Here is a 19,233-nt window from a genome sequence, read left to right on the forward strand (position 1 = left end):
TTTCCTGAGTCCTGATGAATCAGACCATGTAATCCTTCCTTTCTTTCCAAATTTGCTCTATGCAAATTCCTCCTTTGGTCATTGGCTAAGCTCGATGAATCCATAATACCTTGGGGGAATAAAATATTCAAGGAGAACCAATAAGTGCAGATCTCATTTGCATGAAGGGGGAAAGCTGGGGCATTTAAGTGAAGGAAGGGAGGAGATCTCAAGAACTTTATAATTTTCTTCCTTAAAAGGACATATTTTGCCAAAGTTCACCATGGGCTGGGCTGTGGTTTTCCTTGCACTTCTCACCTACTGCACAGGTAAGGTGCAGAATGGTCAGTCTTTCTTGGTGAAGAGGGGATTTGGTGGTGATGCTGATAAGAAGATGGTCCCTTTGAGATGGCTAAGGGTAAAGAAAGTGCATCAGGGTCATCGTGCTTTTTTCTTTTCTTCCCCCCTTCCCCCCTTTCAAGGTATCACTTGTCAGCCCACCTGGTCTCAGCCTGCCTCCAGCTCCGTGTCCCTGGGAGGAACGGCTACACTCCCCTGCACGACTCAGAGTACAAACACCATTGGCTGGTATCAACAGAAGTCTGGAGAAGGGCCTCGCTTCATCCACTGCAGCAGCTGCAACAGGGGACCAGGGATCCCCGATCGGTTCACTGCCACCCAGTCTGGGAGCAGTGGATCCTTAGCCATCACCAACGCCCAGGCTGAGGACGAGGCCGAATATTACTGTGCTAGCTGGAGCAGTAGCATTTTGCATGATAATAAATTGCTATGGGGAAGTGCGACAAAAACCTCCCCTCTCCCTCCTCAGCCTGAAACAACAAGCAACTTACCTCGAGCTGTGACTGGGGACCCTTGAGATGAAACCTTGGTTGCAGGTGGCTGACAAAAGGAGTGCAGACAGAGTGCGGCTCCATCCAAATCCTGCCCACTTCTGTTTGCTGGATTAGGGTTGGGTGAATGGCGGAGGCTGTTTGGAGCGGTATCTTCAGACCCCTTGCATGTTGCTGCTCTAAACGGTCCCTATGGCAAACCTATGTTCCGGCTGGGCCCTTTCTAAGAAAGTCTACGCTCTTCTGAATGAGTGTGCAACAGATGTCCAGAAATAGTCCTGCTCTCCCCACACTGCTGTGGAGTAGAGGCTTGGGGCAAAGTGGGAAGGGGAGATGTGGGAATTTGGAGTCTCTGACCTGATTGATGCAGCGTGAGAGTGCAGGTTGTGGCAGAGCACTGAGTTGTGACCTGTGGCTCCTGGAAGTCGCCTGTGGACAGTCCTGGAACTGCACTGGAGAGGTACATTCTTTACCTCAAGCTCCAGTAGACCCCAACTCTGAAGAAGGGCAAGCAGAGAGGGGCAGGATGACACTCATCATCTCTTCTTAAAATGTCTCCCCCCAGCCAAATCACAGTATTTGATTTGATGTCACATCACAGTGACATTTTTATGGGAGAGCTAATAAAAAAGACTCATTCATTAGCTCACCCATAGAAGATGAGACAGTGAGATCAAATCAAATACTCTCATTTGGTGGGTGGAAGAGACATTTTAGGTGGAGATTAGATATATGTCTGTGGCATCATGCCTGTCTGTCCAAAGAAGGGGGAGGGGACTGATTTCATTGGACTGTTTAACCTGGGGAAAGCGTGTGAACTTCTATTCTAACTGTGCTGGTCCATTCAGCTCCATGCAGATGTCTCCAATGGCTCTCAGCAGCCTGACCTTGAATGCCAGAGATAGTCCAAACAAGATGGTTTGACACTTCTGGCTCGCCCCTCTCCCACTTCTAGCGACTCCCAAGATTCAACACGTGTTGATTCCATTCATGCATGCAAGTTTGATCAGATATTCTGGGAATGTTTGATCAGGGAGCATGGCACTTCTCTTCACTTGATTTCCTGTCTTTTTTTATTTTAAATATTGTGTGCATCATTGAAACTTGACATGAAGCAAGAAATGCGCAGTTTGGATTGATATAAGAAAAGACGCCAGAGCACCTTATCCAGTCGATCTTCATCCAGAAAGTCTAACTCATCATCACCTTCGATGCTTTTATAGTTCTTCCATTTCTGCTTAGGAAAGTTTGCTAAGAACTCCCATTTCCTGGAAGCCAAGAAAGCTCCTGTCATTTGTCCTTCAAGTAGAGGTGTTGAAATTTTTGGAAAGCAGAGTAATGTTTGAAGGTCTTCAATAATTCTTGTCCCCTCCAATCCATTGCTGATTTTTGTTTTTTGTCCAAAAACACTGGGCTGATTTTGTCCAGTGTGGCTTATCATCCAAGTCAGTCTGCAACTGAATCTGGGTCTCCAAGACAGAGATACAAAGTCTCCTGCAGGGTTAGTACCTTAAATGCCTTTTTCTGATTTCCAAAAAGATATGAACAAGCTCCAGAATATGTGCAGCCTTGTGACTATAGCAGAAGACAAGAAATGCTAGAGCCGTTTGCGGTTTCCCTTTATGGCACCATGGACCGTTTGACCATCACCATCACAGAAGATGAGGCAGGTTCCCCTGGATTATGGGTTGGTGACCTATTTGAGAGTGGTCAACTGGCTTGGGGTACTGTGATGAAATCTTTCCTCATCCATCCCCCAAGGAGTGGAACAAAGCATATAATTTGATCTTTGCTTGATCTACGTGAATCCCAGAAATAGAAATATGAGGCAAGATGTGGCTCCATCTCCCAAACATGGCCGTTTGTCCAGCAAGGTCTTCCTGCTTCTGAAGACGGGCGCAATAAACAGGGATGAAACCCACCCTACAAGCAGCTTTCAGGGCTGACACCTTTGGAAGGCCAGGATTGCTTAGCATGTTTTGAGAGTGCAGGATCTCTGCAGGTGAGGGGCAAAAGAGGGCAGTGGGATTTCCTGTTTTGTTTTGCACAATGGCTTCTTAGTTGTTCTTTCTTTGCTGTTTTAAAAATTACGTTACAGCTAGTATATGAAAGCCAATCTGGTGCAGTGGTTAAGGCCTCAGGCTAGAAACTGGGTGACTGTGAGTTCTAGTCCCACACTAGGCACAAGGCCAGCTAAGTGACCCTGAGCCAGTCACTCTCTCTCATCCCTAGGAAGGAGGCAATGGCAAAGCACTTCTGAAAATCTTGCCAAGAAAACGTCAGGGACTTGTCCAGGCAGTTTCTGAGAATCGGACACGATTTAATAGATTGAAGGGAAAAAAAGGCTAGTTTAGGGATTCCATTGTAATTAGATATTAGCTTTTAGATGCGGATTGAGACTAAGTAGAATTGCATAATAAATTTATATATAAGCATTTCCATATTAAATTCATGTATAAGTTCAGTAGGTTTTAAGATGTTCCAGAGTTTCCCTGGTGCACAACAGGGTGGTCAGATTTTAATTGAGACCTTTTAACTTCCTCCATTTTCAAATCTCCTCTATGCAAATGTGTCCTCCGGTCATTGGCTAAGCTAGAAGCCCTCAGAATGCTTTGTGGGAATAAAACATTCTAGCAGAGCCAATGAGTGCAGATCTCCTTTGCATGAAGGGGCACAGCTGGGGCATTTAAGAGAAGGAAAGGGGAAGATCTCAAGAACGTTATAGTTTTCTTCCCTAAAAGGACATTCCTTGCCAAAGTTCACCATGGGCCGGGCTGTGGTCTTCCTTACAGTTCTCACTTACTTCACAGGTAAGGGCAGAACGGTCAGTTTTCAAAGGCCACGAGGGGATTCGGTGGAGATTCTCATAAGAACACAGTCCCTTTGAAATGGCTAAGGGTAAGGAAAGTGCATCAGGGTCATGGTATTTTTTCCTTTTCCTCTCTCCTTCCCACTTGTTAAAGGCATTGATGGTCAGCCCACCTGGTCTCAGCCCTCCTCCAGCTCTGTGTCCCTGGGAGGAACAGTTACACTCCCCTGCGCAACAACTCAGAGTTCCTACAGCATTGGCTGGTATCAACAGAAACCTGGAGAAGGCCCTCGCTATGTGCAGCGTAGTGATGGCTACAACAGGGGAGACAGGATCCCAGATCGGTTCACTGCCACCAGGTCTGGCAGCACTGGATCCTTAACCATCACCAGTGCACAGGCTGAAGACGAGGCAGATTATTACTGTGATAGTTTGAACAGTGCTGGTAATGCGTTGCACGGTGGCAGATTCTTATGGGGAAGTGTGACAAAAACCTTCACTTTTCTTCCTCAGCATAAAGCAGCCAACCATATACTGTGAGCTGTGATTGGGGATTCTGAGTGAAAGAGAAGTGAGAGAAAAGCCCGTTAGACTGATTTCCACCTGCAAAGCCTTCTCTCGCCCAGGAAGGATGGTGGGCACAGGAGCATGGAAGGAAATGGCTCGATTTAGAGATGTGTGCAAGGAACCATCACAACTTGGGCCAAGTTGCAAACTCATGAAGGAAGAGGTTGAAACAAGGGGAAGTTTCAAATATCAGTGGATTTTGGAAACCAAACCGGGTGAAATTGCGATTGAGGGACGATCCATGGATTATTGAATTTGCAGGCTGAATTCATTTGTTTATAGGCTCAGCGTTCCACTTGCCAGAGGGAAGCACAAGAATTCTGCCTTATTGGAAACAGAAATGATTCAGATGCAGGATGTTTTCCAATACTTTTCCGTATCATTTGCCCCTTGGTGATATCACTTGCCCCTTGAAGGGAGACATAAAAATTCTAAGAGAGAGAATTTTGAGTGCTCTCTTTAACGTGGATGCCAAAATGCCAGGCGGAGTCACGTCCAGAGCAAGAGGACCTGCTTTCTGCATGCTTCCGTTTTCTGTATTGTGACTCCCAGTAAGACCTTCTGAGGTGTTTTCCAAGCATTCATGAGTGACGTTTCACCTGATCAAAAATGTGGTGGTCAACCTTTATCTCTGGTGGTGTTTCAGAACTCATGAATTGGACAGCTGCTTCTCATTGCTTTCACAATCTCCTTTATTCAGATTTTTCATTTCTTTTTTCTCATGTGAGAGGCATAGGAGGCTCCTTAGCCAAGGATATTCCACCTTCCATGGAACTAAATGAATGTTTTCCCTTTCCTCTTTGGCATCATTAAAAACCAACGAGAATGGAGGAAGAGGGATTGCTGAACCAAAGAGCTTGCAAAGCAGCTGTGCAAAAAGTCACCATCTCAAAGACTTTACCAGAGACAGAGATTCTGTGGACCAGGTGGGGCTGAGCAAAAAGATTAGATCAAGTTTTGGAGTCCTTTCCAAGTATCTTCCTCATTTCCCCATTTTAGAAATGCCCCTAGTTCTCTAGAACAAACAGTGAGGTAGCTCTTTGAGTCTCTTGGTGCCTTTAGTTTCCTTTCAACCTCATTTGTTCCCTTCAACCCCGGTTTGCATCGCCAGGGGGAGAGGATATGACGTGGGCTCCCCTTGCCATTTCACAGAGACGCATGGAAGTGCATCTTATGTGCATCTCTCTGGCCACTAGGTGTCCCTGATGGCCTTTCATATCTTCCATCCTAAAACTTACTATCAAGAGGCAATTTCGAGGTTTCCCAGTTGGGGAATGTGGTGAGGACAGATGATTGGGCAGATGCTCTATGCCTATGCTGAATGAGAGTCAGCAGCGACTTGATACCACAGAATCAATGAATGAAACTACTGGAGATGCGGCCGCACTTGCTTCTTTCAAGATGTTCTCCCTGACGCCCTTCTGAAGAGGATCGTGAACTGATGCCCAAAAGAGGCTGACTCCCCCCCGGCAAAATTGGTGTGGCCGTAGGATTTGCCTAGAGCAGGGGATAGGAGCTGAAGGTCTTCAGAGTAGATCTCTGATGATGGAATGCTATGAGACTGCCTGGGGTTGGACTGTGCTGAAGTGGGGAAATATACAGGCAGGTGATGGATTCTTGTTGGGGAAGCAAGGAAGTCTGTTCAACACCAACAATATGGGAAGTGTTCACACAACACACTGATTCAGGAGAGTTAATGGAGAAGACCCCATGCTGGATTTGGCTTGGTTTGGGGTACTTATGGGAGGGGCGGGGTCAGGTTAATATTTTGCATGACCGCTGAGAAGATTTGGTGTTGGTGAAGATTATTGAAAATACCATGGACTGCCAGAAGAACAAACAAGTCAGTTTTAGAAGAAATACAACCAAAATGTTCCCTAGAGGCAAAGATAACTAGGCTTAGACTCTCCTACTTAGAGCACATCGTCAGGAAAGACCGATTGCTTGAAAAGGACATCATGTTTGGTAAAGTTGAGGGCCAGCGGAAAAAAGGAAGGCCTTCAAGGCGATGGATTGATACAGTCACTGCCTTCAAGAGGGACAGAGTAGAGAAAAATAAACCAAAGTACCATGGCTGGGAAGAACTTTCTTTGCTTTGCTCTTAGATAATCCTAAGGGACCACAGGAGAATCAGAGCCAGACTCCCTCTTGGCCCAGGAAACTGGAGTGTTCTCCACCTCAGGTTCTCTAAGCCAGGAGTGGGCAGCCACTTGAAATCTGAATAATCCTACTATTTAAAATAAGAAAACAATCCAGACAGAACATGATGGCAGGCTCTATGGCAAGTTTTGTAAGGCACTCAGAGTCCACAGGAGTGGCCAGCTATATTAAACATACATAATGATCATAATCATAGAGAGTGAACATTTTGGCACCCCCTTGGCTCAAGAAAGGATGGAATTGAAAACTGCAAAGGGATTCCTGAACTTGGCTTCCTTTCCGGCCACATTACCTAGTGGAGGGAACTAGCAAAGGCTGAGTGTGGAAGATCCTGAAAGAGTGCCTCATTTGAGAACTGGAAGAAATCACAAAGATGTGTTGGTCCACAATGTGGTGGTCAAACTTTTACTGAGTCCTGTTGAATCAGACCATGTAATTCTTCCTTTCTTTCCAAATCTGTTCTATGAAAATGTGTCCTCTGGTCATTGGCTAAGCTAGACAACCTCAGAATGCTTTGTGGGAATAAAATATTTTAGCAGAGCCAATGAGTGCAGATCTCATTTGCATGAAGGGGCACAGCTGGGGCATTTAAGTGAAGGCAAGGGGAAGATCTCAAGAACGTGATAATTTTATTCCCTGAAAGGACATTCCTTGCCAAAGTTGACCATGGGCTGGTCTGTGGTTCTCCTTGCACTTCTCAAGTACTGCACAGGTAAGGTGCAGAACCCTCAGTTTTCCAGGGCCAAGAAAGGACTTGTTGTGATGCTCAGAAGAAGATGGTCCCTTGGAAATAGCAAAGAGCAAAGCAAGGGCATCAGAGTCATTTCTTTTTCTTTTCCCCTCCCCTTCCCCCTTTTAAAGGCATTGATGGTCAGCCCGCCTGGTCTCAGCCATCCTCCAGCTCCGTGTCCCTGGGAGGAACGGCTACACTCCCCTGCACGACTCAGAGTACAAGGGGAATTAACTGGTATCAACAGAAGTCTGGAGAAGGCCCTCGCTTCGTCCACTGCAATGGCTGCAGCAGGGGACCAGGGATCCCTGATCGGTTCACTGCAACCCAGTCTGGGAGCACTGGATCCTTAACCATCACCAATGCCCAGGCTGAGGATGAGGCCGATTACTACTGTGGTAGTTGGAACAGTGCAGTCAGCGTGTTGCACGGTAGTAGATTCTTATGGGGAAGTGTGACAAAAACCTCCCCTCTCCCTCCTCAGCCTGAAACAACAAGCAAGATACCTTGAGCTGTGACTGGAGAAGCTGAAGAGACAGGAGAGAAGCTGCTGCAGGTTCACTTCCATCTGCAGAGAGCTCTTTATCGCTGCCAGAAGGAGGATGCTGGGCCCAGCAGTATGGAAGAGGAGGTGCAAGGGAAGCCCCCAGCCCCGTGTCCTCAGCTTGCTAACCTGATAGAAAAAGCCGCTTTGGATAAAACCTACATTTCAAAACGGTTCACTGCCACATCCATCTCCAGAGTGTGATATACGGCAGACCTCCAGAAGCAAGCGGCCTTCAGCTGAGATGGCTGTGGGTTCACACTGGACCATCAGCACTTCCCCAACAGAAGTCCCAATCTGGATCTACAGATTGGTTGTAATCCAGTCCAATCCAAACTGGAGTGCAGCTTTTGGCACCGAAGGGTGTTTTTCAAAGAAGGTTGATAGTGAGGAAACCTGTGAAGAAATATCCACGAATCCCTGCATTTAACCCCACACAATACCTGTGATTCAGGGGTGGGAGAAGACGCAGGCCTGGATGAACTTTTCTCCCTTGACATGAAGGAAGCCACAAATGTTTAGAGAAACGTGGAATACATCTATTGGAAAGTGGGATTTCGTACGGATAAAGTGCAGCCAAGCACAGGGAAGACCGTGATGGGGGGAGGCATTTGAAAAACGGTTCGTGTTCATGCTGCTCACGCCTTTGTTGACTGTGGGGCGTGGGCCGAGCCACAGTTCCAGCTTCCCCAGTGAAAGGAGAGTCACCAACCACGTCTGAAGGCCAGAGAGGTCTCCGGTTCCTGTTTTGTCCTATAATTCCCCTGGAGGGACAGAGGAAAGCTGAATTCCTCTTCCTCCTCTTTCCCTTTCATCGAAGGAAGGACAGAAATCTCTCATTTCTTTCAATTACAGGTAGTCCTCGCTTCACACCATTCCTTTAGCGACTGTTCGGACTTGTGACGGTGCTGCAAAACGGACTTACGACTGGTCCTCACAGCTATGACCGTCGCAGTGTCTCCACAGTCACGTGATCATGATTCTGGCGCTTGCAACTGTTCGCATGTACCACCATTACAGCGTCCCCCCAGTCACGTGATCGCCATTTTGGACTTTCCCAGCCAGCTTCCAGCAAGCAAAATCAATGGGAGCTGCCTGATCCATTTAACAATGATGTGGTTTGCTTAACGACTGCAGTGTTTTGCTTACCAGCTGCTGCACAAAGGATGATAATATCGGGTTGGATTCGCTTAATGACCATTTTGCTTAGCAAACAAAATTCTGCACCCAATTGTGGTCGTTAAGTGAGGATGACCTGTAGTTTTTGTTTTTCTTTTAATTTCACTAGGTGAAATGCACAAGAGGACTACTGTTTTCACCCTCCTGATCAAATGACATCCCAGATAGGAAAACCAGGGCGTTTTCTTTTCTTCTGGTCTGAGATGAATAAAGAAGGAGCGAAATCCCCCAGTTTCCCCCCCCCCCCAGGAAACGTGGTCTAGACGGAACAAAATTAGAGGTAGGAGAACTCTGAAGACAGGAGAGGATTGAACTGAGGACCTTTCAGTCTTTGAAGGTGGGATGTCTGTTTGGGTGTCCTCTGGTCATTGGCTAAGCTAGAAGACCACAGAATGCTTTGAGGGAATAAAATATTCCAGGAGACCAATGAGTGCAGATCTCATTTGCATGAAGGGGCACAGCTGGGGCCTTTAAGTGAAGGCAAGGAGAAGATCTCAAGAACATAATTCTCCTCCCTGAAAGGACATTCCTTGCCAAAGTTGACCCTTGGCTGGGCTGTGGTTCTCCTTGCACTTCTCACTTACTGCACAGGTAAGGTGAGTTTTCCTGGGCCATGAGGGGATTTGCTTGTGATGCTTATAAGAAGAGGTCCCCTGGAGATGGCTAAGCGCAAAGGAAGATGCTTCAGTTTCACAGTATTTATTTATTTTTCTCCCCCTACCCTTTTTCTCGCTCCCCCCTCCTTTAAAGGAACTGATGGTCAGCCCACCTGGTCTCAGCCTTCCTCCAGCTCCGTGTCCCTGGGAGGAACGGTTACACTCCCCTGCACAACTCAGAGTTCCCGTAGCATTGGCTGGTATCAACAGAAATCTGGAGAAGGCCCTCGCTTTGTCCACTGTGATGGCTGCAGCAACAGGGGACCAGGGATCCCCGATCGGTTCACCGCCACCAAGTCTGGCAGCACTGGATCCTTAACCATCACCAATGCACAGGCTGAAGACGAGGCAGATCATTACTGTGCTAGCTGGAACAGTGCAGTCACCGTGTTGCACGGTGGTAGATTCTATGGGAAAGTGCAACAAAAACCTTCACCTTTCTTCCTCAGCATAAAGAGTCAACTGCAGACTTTGAGCTGTGACCGGGGATTCTCAGTCAGAGAAATGAGAGACAAGACCATTAGACCGATTTCCACCTGCAAAGCCTTCTCTCGCCCAGGAAGGGTGGTGGGCACAGGAGCGTGGAAGAAAATGGCTCTATTTAGAGATGCATGCAAGGAACCATCACAGCTTGGGCCAAGTTGAGAACTCATGAAGAAATAGGTTGAACCAAGGGAAAGTTGAAAGATCAGCAAATAGAGGAAATCAAAGTGAGTGACATTGAGATCAAGGGGTTTATCCATCCCTGGTTGAGGGACTATCCATGGATTATTGAATCTGCAGGCTGAGTTCATCTGCTTATAGGCTCAGTGTTCCACTTTTGAGAGGGAAGCACCAGAATTCTGCCTTACTGGAAGCACGGACAATTCAGATGCAGAATGTATTTCAATGATTTTCAGCATCATTTGCCCCTTGCGGGTGTAACTTGACCCTTGAAGGCTCAATTACATTTTCTGAGAGAGAATTATGGACGCCTCATTTAGTGTGAAGATCCAAATGCCAGGCGGAGTCACGTCCAGAGCAAGAGGACTTGGTTTCTGCATGCTTAAGTTTTCTTTATTCTGATTCACTGTAAGACCTTCTGAAGTGTTTTCCAAGACTTCAGGGGTGAAGTGTCAACTGACCAAAAATGTGGTGCTCCATGTTTTATCTCTGGTGGAGTTTCAGAACCCATGAATCTGAGAGCCGCTTCTCCTTCTTTTCAAAACCCCCTTTCTTCACTTATCTTCAGTTCGGTTTTCTCATGTGAGAGGCAAAGGGGGCTCCTTAGCCCGGCAAATTCCAGCTCAACTCCACCTTCCATGGAAATAAATGAATATGTTCTCTCTCCTCACTGGCATCCTTAAAAAGGAATGAGAACGGAGGAAGAGGGATTGTCTAAAGAAAGGGCTTGCAATGGAACTGGGCAAAAATTCACCATGCCAAACCCATGAGCGGAGACACGTCTCATTTCCTGATTTTAGGTGAGCTCCTAGTTTTCTACACCCCACAATGATATACATAGATGTTTGAGTCTCTTGGTGGATTTAATTTGCTTTCAACCTCATGAGTTCATCTCCACTCCTTTTTGCATCCCCAGAGGGAGAATTCCCCTTGCTAGATCAGATCAGATCAGATTGAAAGGGGATTTTCTTTGGATCCCTTTGGCCACTAGGTGCCACTGATGGCCTTTCGTAGTATCTAACCTAAAGCTTACTAAAAGAGGCAATTTTGAGTTCTTCCAGTTTGGGAATAGGGTGGGGACAGATCAATCTGGGGAAGCTCTATTTTCATGGTCACTTTATGGACACGATGGCACATAATCTTTCATTGAAATTCCTGGACATGCAGCCGCACTTGCTTCTTTCCAGATGTCCTCCCTGACTCCCTTCTGAAGAGGATCATAAAGTGATGCCCAGAAGAGGCTGACTCCCACCCTGCCAACTGGATGTGGCCATGGGGTGTGCACAGAGCAGGGGCTGGAGCAGAAGGTCTTTGAAGTATAACCCTGACCTTCATGATTCTAATTTTGGATGCTTGCATGAGGGTGGAGAGGAATTTGCATTAAACTGGAGTAAATTGCCACCTCTCAGTCCAAGGTGGTGACTGCGAAGTGATGACCTTCCACCACATTTCCTGAGGAGCTAAACTTCATTCACCACCTCCTCCCTGCCACTCCCAGCCCTGCCAATCTGCATCCAGCCCCTTCTGCCTTGGTGCTTTGGATGCCAAGCAGAATGACCTCCTTTCCAGTGAATGTGGGGAGAAATACCATGGGATGCAATGAGACATCTGAATATGCCTGCCTGGGATTGGACGGTGCTGAATTGGGGATATAAACAGGCAGGTGACGGCTGCCAGTAGATTCTTGTTGGGGAAGCAAGAAAGTCTGTTCAACACCAACCATGTGGGACGTGTTCACACAACACACTGATTCAGGAGAGTTAATGGATATGACCACATGTTGGAGTTGGTTTTGTTTGGGGTACTTTTTTGTGGGGGTTAATAATTTGCATGAACTCTGAGAAAATGTGGTTACCTTACAGCATATTGCAGAGTGAGATGAAAATTCAGTGTGTGGTTTGGGAAGGCACCAGTGCAGCTCCACCCTCCCCCACCCCAGAGGGGAGTCTTGCAGATGAGTCTCTTGCCAACCACCCCTTGCCTTTGTCTGAGCAACAGATGAAATGAGGGAGGGGGGGTTAAAAACAGATAGACTGAAAAAAATATTTGCATACTTTTTTGGCCACTGCTTCTTGCCACTTAATTAAAGAGTGGAGCGAAGGGGGCAACCTAGAGTTGGTTTCAGAAGATCAGTTGTTGCCCTAATCATCTCCCAGACCTTCATGCCTCCTCTTCTGCCTCTTCCCTTTTGGAGAATTGGAGCCTTCAGGATCCAGGCCAGGTTACCTGGGTCAGCCCTCCCCACCTCTCACGCTGTGCAGTGGACTGAATCCTCCACCTGAGTGGGGGGAATCGGGATCCTCTTTCCCAACCCATCGCCTTCTGCATCCACTGAAGTAATGTTCCCCTCGTCCCAGCATGTTCCAGCTGCTGCTGATGGAATTTTTAGTCAAAAAGCCACGGAGAGGTCAGATTGGCGATGCCTGTTGCAAATGGGATTAAGGTATATGAGCCATACATAACATGATGGTGATGGTGATGATGATATATTAAACTTGTATGTTGCCTGACTGCCAAAGATTGTGGGCAGCTCACAACAATCGAAGAAAAAATTACAATCAAATCAATAAAAGATAAAGATGACCTGCGCAATGAAGTGGGGGGGGTCTCATTCTCCCTCGCTGCGGGCCTGAGTGAAGAGCCAGGTGTTCATGGATCTTCTGAAGAACAGAGTGGGGGCCATCTGGATCTCAGGGGAACCTTACTGATGAGGGCAGGTGCTGTGATGGAGAAGGTGCACTTCCATGGAGAAGGTTCTGATGGATGACATTGTTAGCCATCCAGATACTAAGGTGCAGTCTGTATAAACTGAGCTATGATTGACACTATGATTCAGTAAGCTTAACAGCATAGCATAGCATGAAATGGCATGGCCTACTATAGACATGACTGTACTTTTCAACGGTGATGATAGGAAGTGAAATGTGAGATCCCATCATGGCCCAGTAGGTGCCTCCGTTGTTCCTCTCCTGCATAAGAAAAGAACAGCCACAGAAGTGGCTTCTTTCAAGATGTTCTCTCTGACTCCTTTTTGAAGAAGATCATAAAGTGATGATGAAAGAGGCTGACTCCCACCCTGCCAAGTGGTGTGAACGTAGGTTCCGCAAAGGGCAAAAAGCTGGAGAAGAAGGTCTTCAGAGTAGAACTCTGACCTTCATGATTCTAGTTTTGGATGTTTGTATGAGTGTGGACAAAATCACAAAAGTCCGCCTTACTTATTTTGGCTCTGTCATGCGATCAAACCCGCTGGAAGAGGCAGTGATGCTCAGAATGGTCAGCCCCCCATCAGGAACCAGTTTGTGCTTCCATTGCTCCCTTTTGCCAGAGAAAAGAACAGCAATGGAAAAGGCTTCTTTCAAGATGTTCTCTCTGACTCCTTTTGAAGAGGGTCCCAAAGAGGCTGACTCCCACCCTGCCAAGCGGGGTGGCCATAGATTGATTCTTGTTCTGGATGTGGGTATGAGTGTGGCCAGGAATCTGCATCGCAGAGGAGTAAATTGCCATCACTTACAGGCAGTGGAGAAGTTCTTCAGAAGTGATGGTCTTCGCTCATAGTACTCATACCGAGGCGCTAAAGGTCATTCATTACATCTTCCTCCACCTCAGGAAATCTCTATTCAGCCTCTCCTGCCTTAGTCCTTAGGACAACAAGCAGAATTGCATCCCTTGAACGTGAACATGAACATGGAGGGAAATGCCAACACAGCTACAGACCTTCTGGAACCCCTGAGAGATTTTCTGAGTTTTCTATATTTCTCTTGATATCAGTGAATGTAGAGAGTATGCTGAGATGTGCAGGAGAGCTTCATCATTCCTCCCAGGGACACAGAGCAGGAGCAGTCTGAGACCAAGTTGCTTGACAGTCAATACCTTCAAAAGGGACAGAGCAGAGGAGAAAAAAACACAAAATACCATGCGTGGGAAGAACTTGCTTTGCTTTTCTCTTAGATCATTGTAAGGGACCACAGGGGAATCACAGCCAGATTCCCTCCTGGCCCAGGAAACTGGAGTGTTCTCCACCTCAGGTTCTGTAAGCCAGGAGTGGGCAGCCTGTGGAAATCTAAATAATACTCCTCATTAGAAGAAGAAAACAATCCAGACAGAACAGAACATGATGGCAGGCTCTATGGCAAGTTTTGTAAGGCACTCAGAGTCCACAGGAGTGGCCAGCTATATTAAACATAGATAATGATCATAATCATGGAGAGTAAACATTTTGGCACCCCCTTGGCTCAAGGAAAGGATGGAACTGAAAACTGCAAAGGGATTTCTGAACTTGGCTTCCTTTCCGGCCACATTACCTAGTGGAGGGAAGTAGGCAAAGGCTGAGTGTGGAAGACCCCAACGAGTGCCTAAGTTGGGAACTGGAAGAAATCCCAGAGATGTCTTTGTCCACAATGTGGTGGTCAAACTCTCATTGAGTCCTTATGAACCAGATCACTCAATTCTTCTCTTTCCAAATCTCCTCCACACAAATACATCCTTTGGTCATTGGCTAAGTTAGAAGAATCCATAATGCTTTGTGGGAATAAAATATTCTAGCAGAGCCAATGAGTGCAGACCTCATTTGCATGAGGGGGCAAAGCTGGGGCATTTAAGTGAAGGAAAGGAGAAGATCTCAAGAACGTGATAATTTTATTCCCTGAAAGGACGTTCCTTGCCAAAGTTCACCATGGGCTGGGCTGTGGTTCTCCTTGCACTTCTCACGTACTGCACAGGTAAGTGCAGAACGGCCAGTTTTCAGGGACCAAGAGGGGACTTAGTTGTGATTCTCATAAGAAGATGAGCAAATAATAAAATATCTGAGAGCAAAGAAAGTGCATCAGGGTCATGGTGTTCTTTTCTTTTCCTCTCCCTTCCCCCTTGTAAAGGCATTGATGGTCAGCCCACCTGGTCTCAGCCTTCCTCCAGCTCTGTGTCTCTGGGAGAAACAGCTACACTCCCCTGCACGACTCAGAGTACCTACAACATTGGCTGGTATCAGCAGAAGTCTGGAGAAGGCCCTCGCTTTGTCCACTGCAGCAGCTGCAGCAACAGGGGACCAGGGATCCCCGATCGGTTCACTGCAACCCAGTCTGGGAGCAGTGGATCCTTAGCCATCACCAACGCCCAGGCTGAGGACGAGGCAGATTATTACTGTGGTAGTTTGAACAGTGCTGGTAACGCGTTCCACGGTGGTAGATTCTTATGGGGAAGTGTGACAGAAACCTTCACCTTTCGAGCTCAGCACAAAAGAGTCAACCGCATCCTCTGAGCTGTGACTGGGGATTCTCAGTCAAAGAGGATTGAGAGAAAAGCCCGTTAGACTGATTTCCACCTGCAAAGACTTCTCTCACCCAGGAAGGAGGATGGGCACAGGAGCGTGGAAGACAATGGCTCTACTTAGAGATGCGTGCAAGGAACCATCAGAGCCTGGGCCAAGGTGAAAACAGAAATAGGTTGAATGAAAGGAAAGCTTCAAATACCAGTGAATACAGGAAATCAACCTAACTGATATTGAAACTGAGGGGTTTATTTATAGGGGGCATTCATTTGTTTATAGGCTAAGCACTCTTCTTGCCCGAGGGAAGGAGAAAGATTCTTCCTTATTAGAAAGATAAATTGCCCCTTGCTGGTGTAACTTGCCCTTCAGAGGGACAAAGACATTGTTTGGGAGAGCATTATGGACACCATGTTTAACACGGATGCCAAAATGCCGGGTGGAGTCTTGTGCAGAGCAAGAGGACCTGCTTTCTGCATGCTTAAGTTTTCAGTATTGTGACTCCCAGTAAGACCTTCTGAAGTGTTTTCCGAGACTTCAGGGGTGAAGTGTCAACTGACCACAAATGTGGTGCTCCATGTTTCATCTCTGCTGGTCTTTCAAAATTCATGAACCTGAGAGCCGTTTCTCCTTCTTTTCTAAATCTCCTTTTTTCAGTTTTCTTCTTTTCTGTTTTCTCGTGTGAGAGGCAAAGGGGGCTCCTTAGCCCGGCAAATTCCAGCTCAACTCCACCTTCCATGGAAATAAATGAATATCTTCTCTTTCCTCTTTGGCAGTGCTAAAAAGCAGTGGGATAGAGGAAGAAATGTTGAACCAAAGAACTTGCAAAGGAGCTGGGCAAACATTCACTACCCCAAACTCATGAGCAGAGACAGAGAGATTTTGGGGAAAATGTGAGATGAGGAAAATAAGTAGATCAAAAACCTCCCCTCTCCCTCCTCAGCCTGAAACAACAAGCAAGATACCTTGACCTGCAACTGGGGACACTTGAGCTGAAGAGACAGGAGAGAAGCTCCTGCAGGTTCACTTCCATCTGCAAAGAGCTCTTTATCTCTCCCCCAAGGAGGGTGATGGACACAGGAGTGTGCAAGAGGAGGGTGCAGGCGAAGCCCACACCCCTCTTGCTTCCGGTTTCTCACTCTGGAACAGAGCTGGTTTGGGAAATATATATATATGATCATCGTTAAGTGCCTCCTCCACTTGCAGAAGTGTGATATGCAGGAGACCTTCAGACGGAAGAAGCTTTCAGATGCGAAGGAAGGAAGAATCTAAGCATGGGAATCACATTTTTTTCTATTCATGTTTGTTTTCCTTTCAATTTCACTGGGTGAAATGACATCAAAAATAGGAAAACTACCGTGTTTCTTTTTGTTATTGCTGTTGTTGGTTTTAAGAGGCCCAGGATGAATAAAGAAACAGAGGCATGCCCTAGCCAGGACCCTGGGAAACGTGGTCCAGACAAGTTAATTAATTGTAGAGCTTGGAAGAAAGAGGGGGAGAAAACTGAACTTAAGACCATTCATTATTTGGAGGTGGGAGGTTTGTGCCTCTGAGTATTGATGTGGCCATAGGGTGTTGACTGAGCAGGGGATTATTGCTGAAGGTCTTCAGAGTAGATCTCTGATGATCATGAATCTAGTTTTGGATGTCTGGGGAAACAGGCAGGTTCATTATGGCTTTCAGCATGTTCTTGTTTGGCCTAGTGGTTAAGGCCCCAGGCTTCAGACCAGGAGACTGTGAGTTCTAGGCCCGCCCCAGGCATGAAAGCTGGCTGGGTGACTTTCGGCCAGTCACTCTCTCTCAGCCCTAGGAAGGAGGCAATGGCAAAGCACTTCTGAAAATCTTGCCAGGAAAACGTCAGGGGCTTCTCCAGTCAGTCTCTAAGAATCAGACATGATTGAAGAGATTGGGGAAATAAAAGGCGGATTTAGGTATTCCATTGTAATTAGATATTAGCTTTTACATGCTGATTGAGACTGATTAGAAGTACATAATAAATTTACATATAAACATTTCCATCTTCAGTTCATGTATAAAGTAGGAAGTTTGAAGAAATTCTGAAGCTTCTCTGGTCCACAAGAGGGTGATCAGGGTTTAATTGAGACCTTTAAAGTCTACCTCCACTTCCAAATCTCCTCTATGCAAATGTGTCCTCTGGTCATTGGCTAAGCTAGAAGAATCCAGAATACTTGGGGGAATAAAATATTCTAGGAGAACCAATGAGTGCAGATCGCATTTGCATGAAGGGGCACAGCTGGGGCATTTAAGTGAAGGAAAGGAGAAGTTCTCAAGAACTTTATGTTTTTCCTCCCTAAGAGGTCACTGCTTGCCAAAGTTCACCATGGGCTGGGCTGTGGTTTTCCTTGCACTTCTCACCTACTGCACAGGTAAGGTGCAGAACAGTCAGTTTTCCTGGCCCAAGAGAAACTGGTTCTGATTCTCATAAGAACATGGTTCCTTGAAGTATTTAAGAGCAGAGAAAATGCATCAGGGTCATGGTATTTTTTTTTTTTTCATTTTCCTTTCCCCTTCCCTCTTTTAAAGGCATTGATGGTCAGCCCACCTGGTCTCAGCCTTCCTCCAGCTCCGTGACCCCGGGAGGAACGGTTACACTCCCCAACACAACTCAGAGTCCCCACTGGATTGCCTGGTACCAACAAATATCTGGAGAAGGCCCTCGCTTTGTCCACTGCGATACCTGCAGCAACAGGGGACCAGGGATCCCAGATCGGTTCACGGCAACCAGGTCTGGGAGCAGTGGATCCTTAACCATCACCAATGCACAGGCTGAAGATGAGGCCGATTATTACTGTGCTAGTTGGAACAGTGCAGTCACCGTGTTGCACGGTGGTAGATTCTTATGGGGAAGTGTGACAAAAACCTTCAATTTTCTTCCTCAGCATAAAAGAGTCAACGGCATACTTTGAGCTGTGACTGGGGATTCTAAGAGAAACAAGACAAAAGCCCATTAGACTGATTTCCACCTTCTCTCACCCTGGAAGGAGGATGGGCACATGGCAGAAAATGACTCTAAACAGAGATCCGTGCAAGGAACCATCACAACCTGGGCCAAGTTGCAAACTCATGAAGAAATAGGTTGAACCAAGGGAAAGCGTCAAATATCAGTGAATACAGGAAATGAAACTGAGTGACTTTGAGATTGAGGGGTTTATCCATTCCTGGTTGAGGGACTGACCATGAACTCTTGAATTTGCAAACCAAATTCTTTATAGGCTCAACTCTCCACCTGCCAGAGGGAAGCAGAAGAATTCTGCCTTATTGGAAATGCTAAAAATTCATACACCAAATGTATTTCAATATATTTCAGTATAATTTGCCCCTTGATGGTGTAACTTTCTCCCTGAGGGACCAAATACAATTTTTGGGAAAGATTTATTGGCGCCCTGTTTTTGTGTGGATGCCAAAATGCCAGCTGGAGTCACGTCCGGAGCACGAGGACTTGGCTTCTGCATGCTCAAGTTTTCTTTCTGGTGATTCATTGCAAGACCTTCTGAGATGTTTTCCAAGAATTCATGAGTGAAATTTCACTTGATCAAGAATGTGGTGTTCAAGGTTTTATCTCTCAGCTAGTGTTCCAAAACAGATGAATCTGAGACCCGCTACTCCTTGTTTTCAAAACCTTCTTTATTCCGTTTTTTCAGTTCTGTCTTCTCATGTGTCAGGCCTAGGAGGCTCCTTAGCCAAGGATATTCCACCTTCCGTGGAAATTAATGAATATTTTCTTTATCTCAGAGATAGAGATTCTGTGGAACTGGTGGGGGTGAGGAAAAAAATAGATCAGGTCATGGAGCCCTTCCCAAGATCTTCTCATTTC

At 46.5% G+C, this 19,233-nt stretch overlaps 1 gene segment (V, D, J or C); it reads left to right on the top strand.

The window, feature by feature from the left end:
* Window positions 1-3,510: 3,510 nt before the first annotated feature.
* Window positions 3,511-4,179, top strand: LOC134505885 (immunoglobulin lambda variable 4-69-like). The segment is given in 2 exon segments: window positions 3,511-3,640; window positions 3,794-4,179. Coding segments are annotated over 2 exon segments (432 nt in total).
* The last annotated feature ends 15,054 nt before the right edge of the window (window positions 4,180-19,233 follow it).

This window comes from Candoia aspera, chromosome 15 (assembly GCF_035149785.1).
Source record: "Candoia aspera isolate rCanAsp1 chromosome 15, rCanAsp1.hap2, whole genome shotgun sequence".
Lineage (NCBI taxonomy): Eukaryota > Metazoa > Chordata > Lepidosauria > Squamata > Boidae > Candoia > Candoia aspera.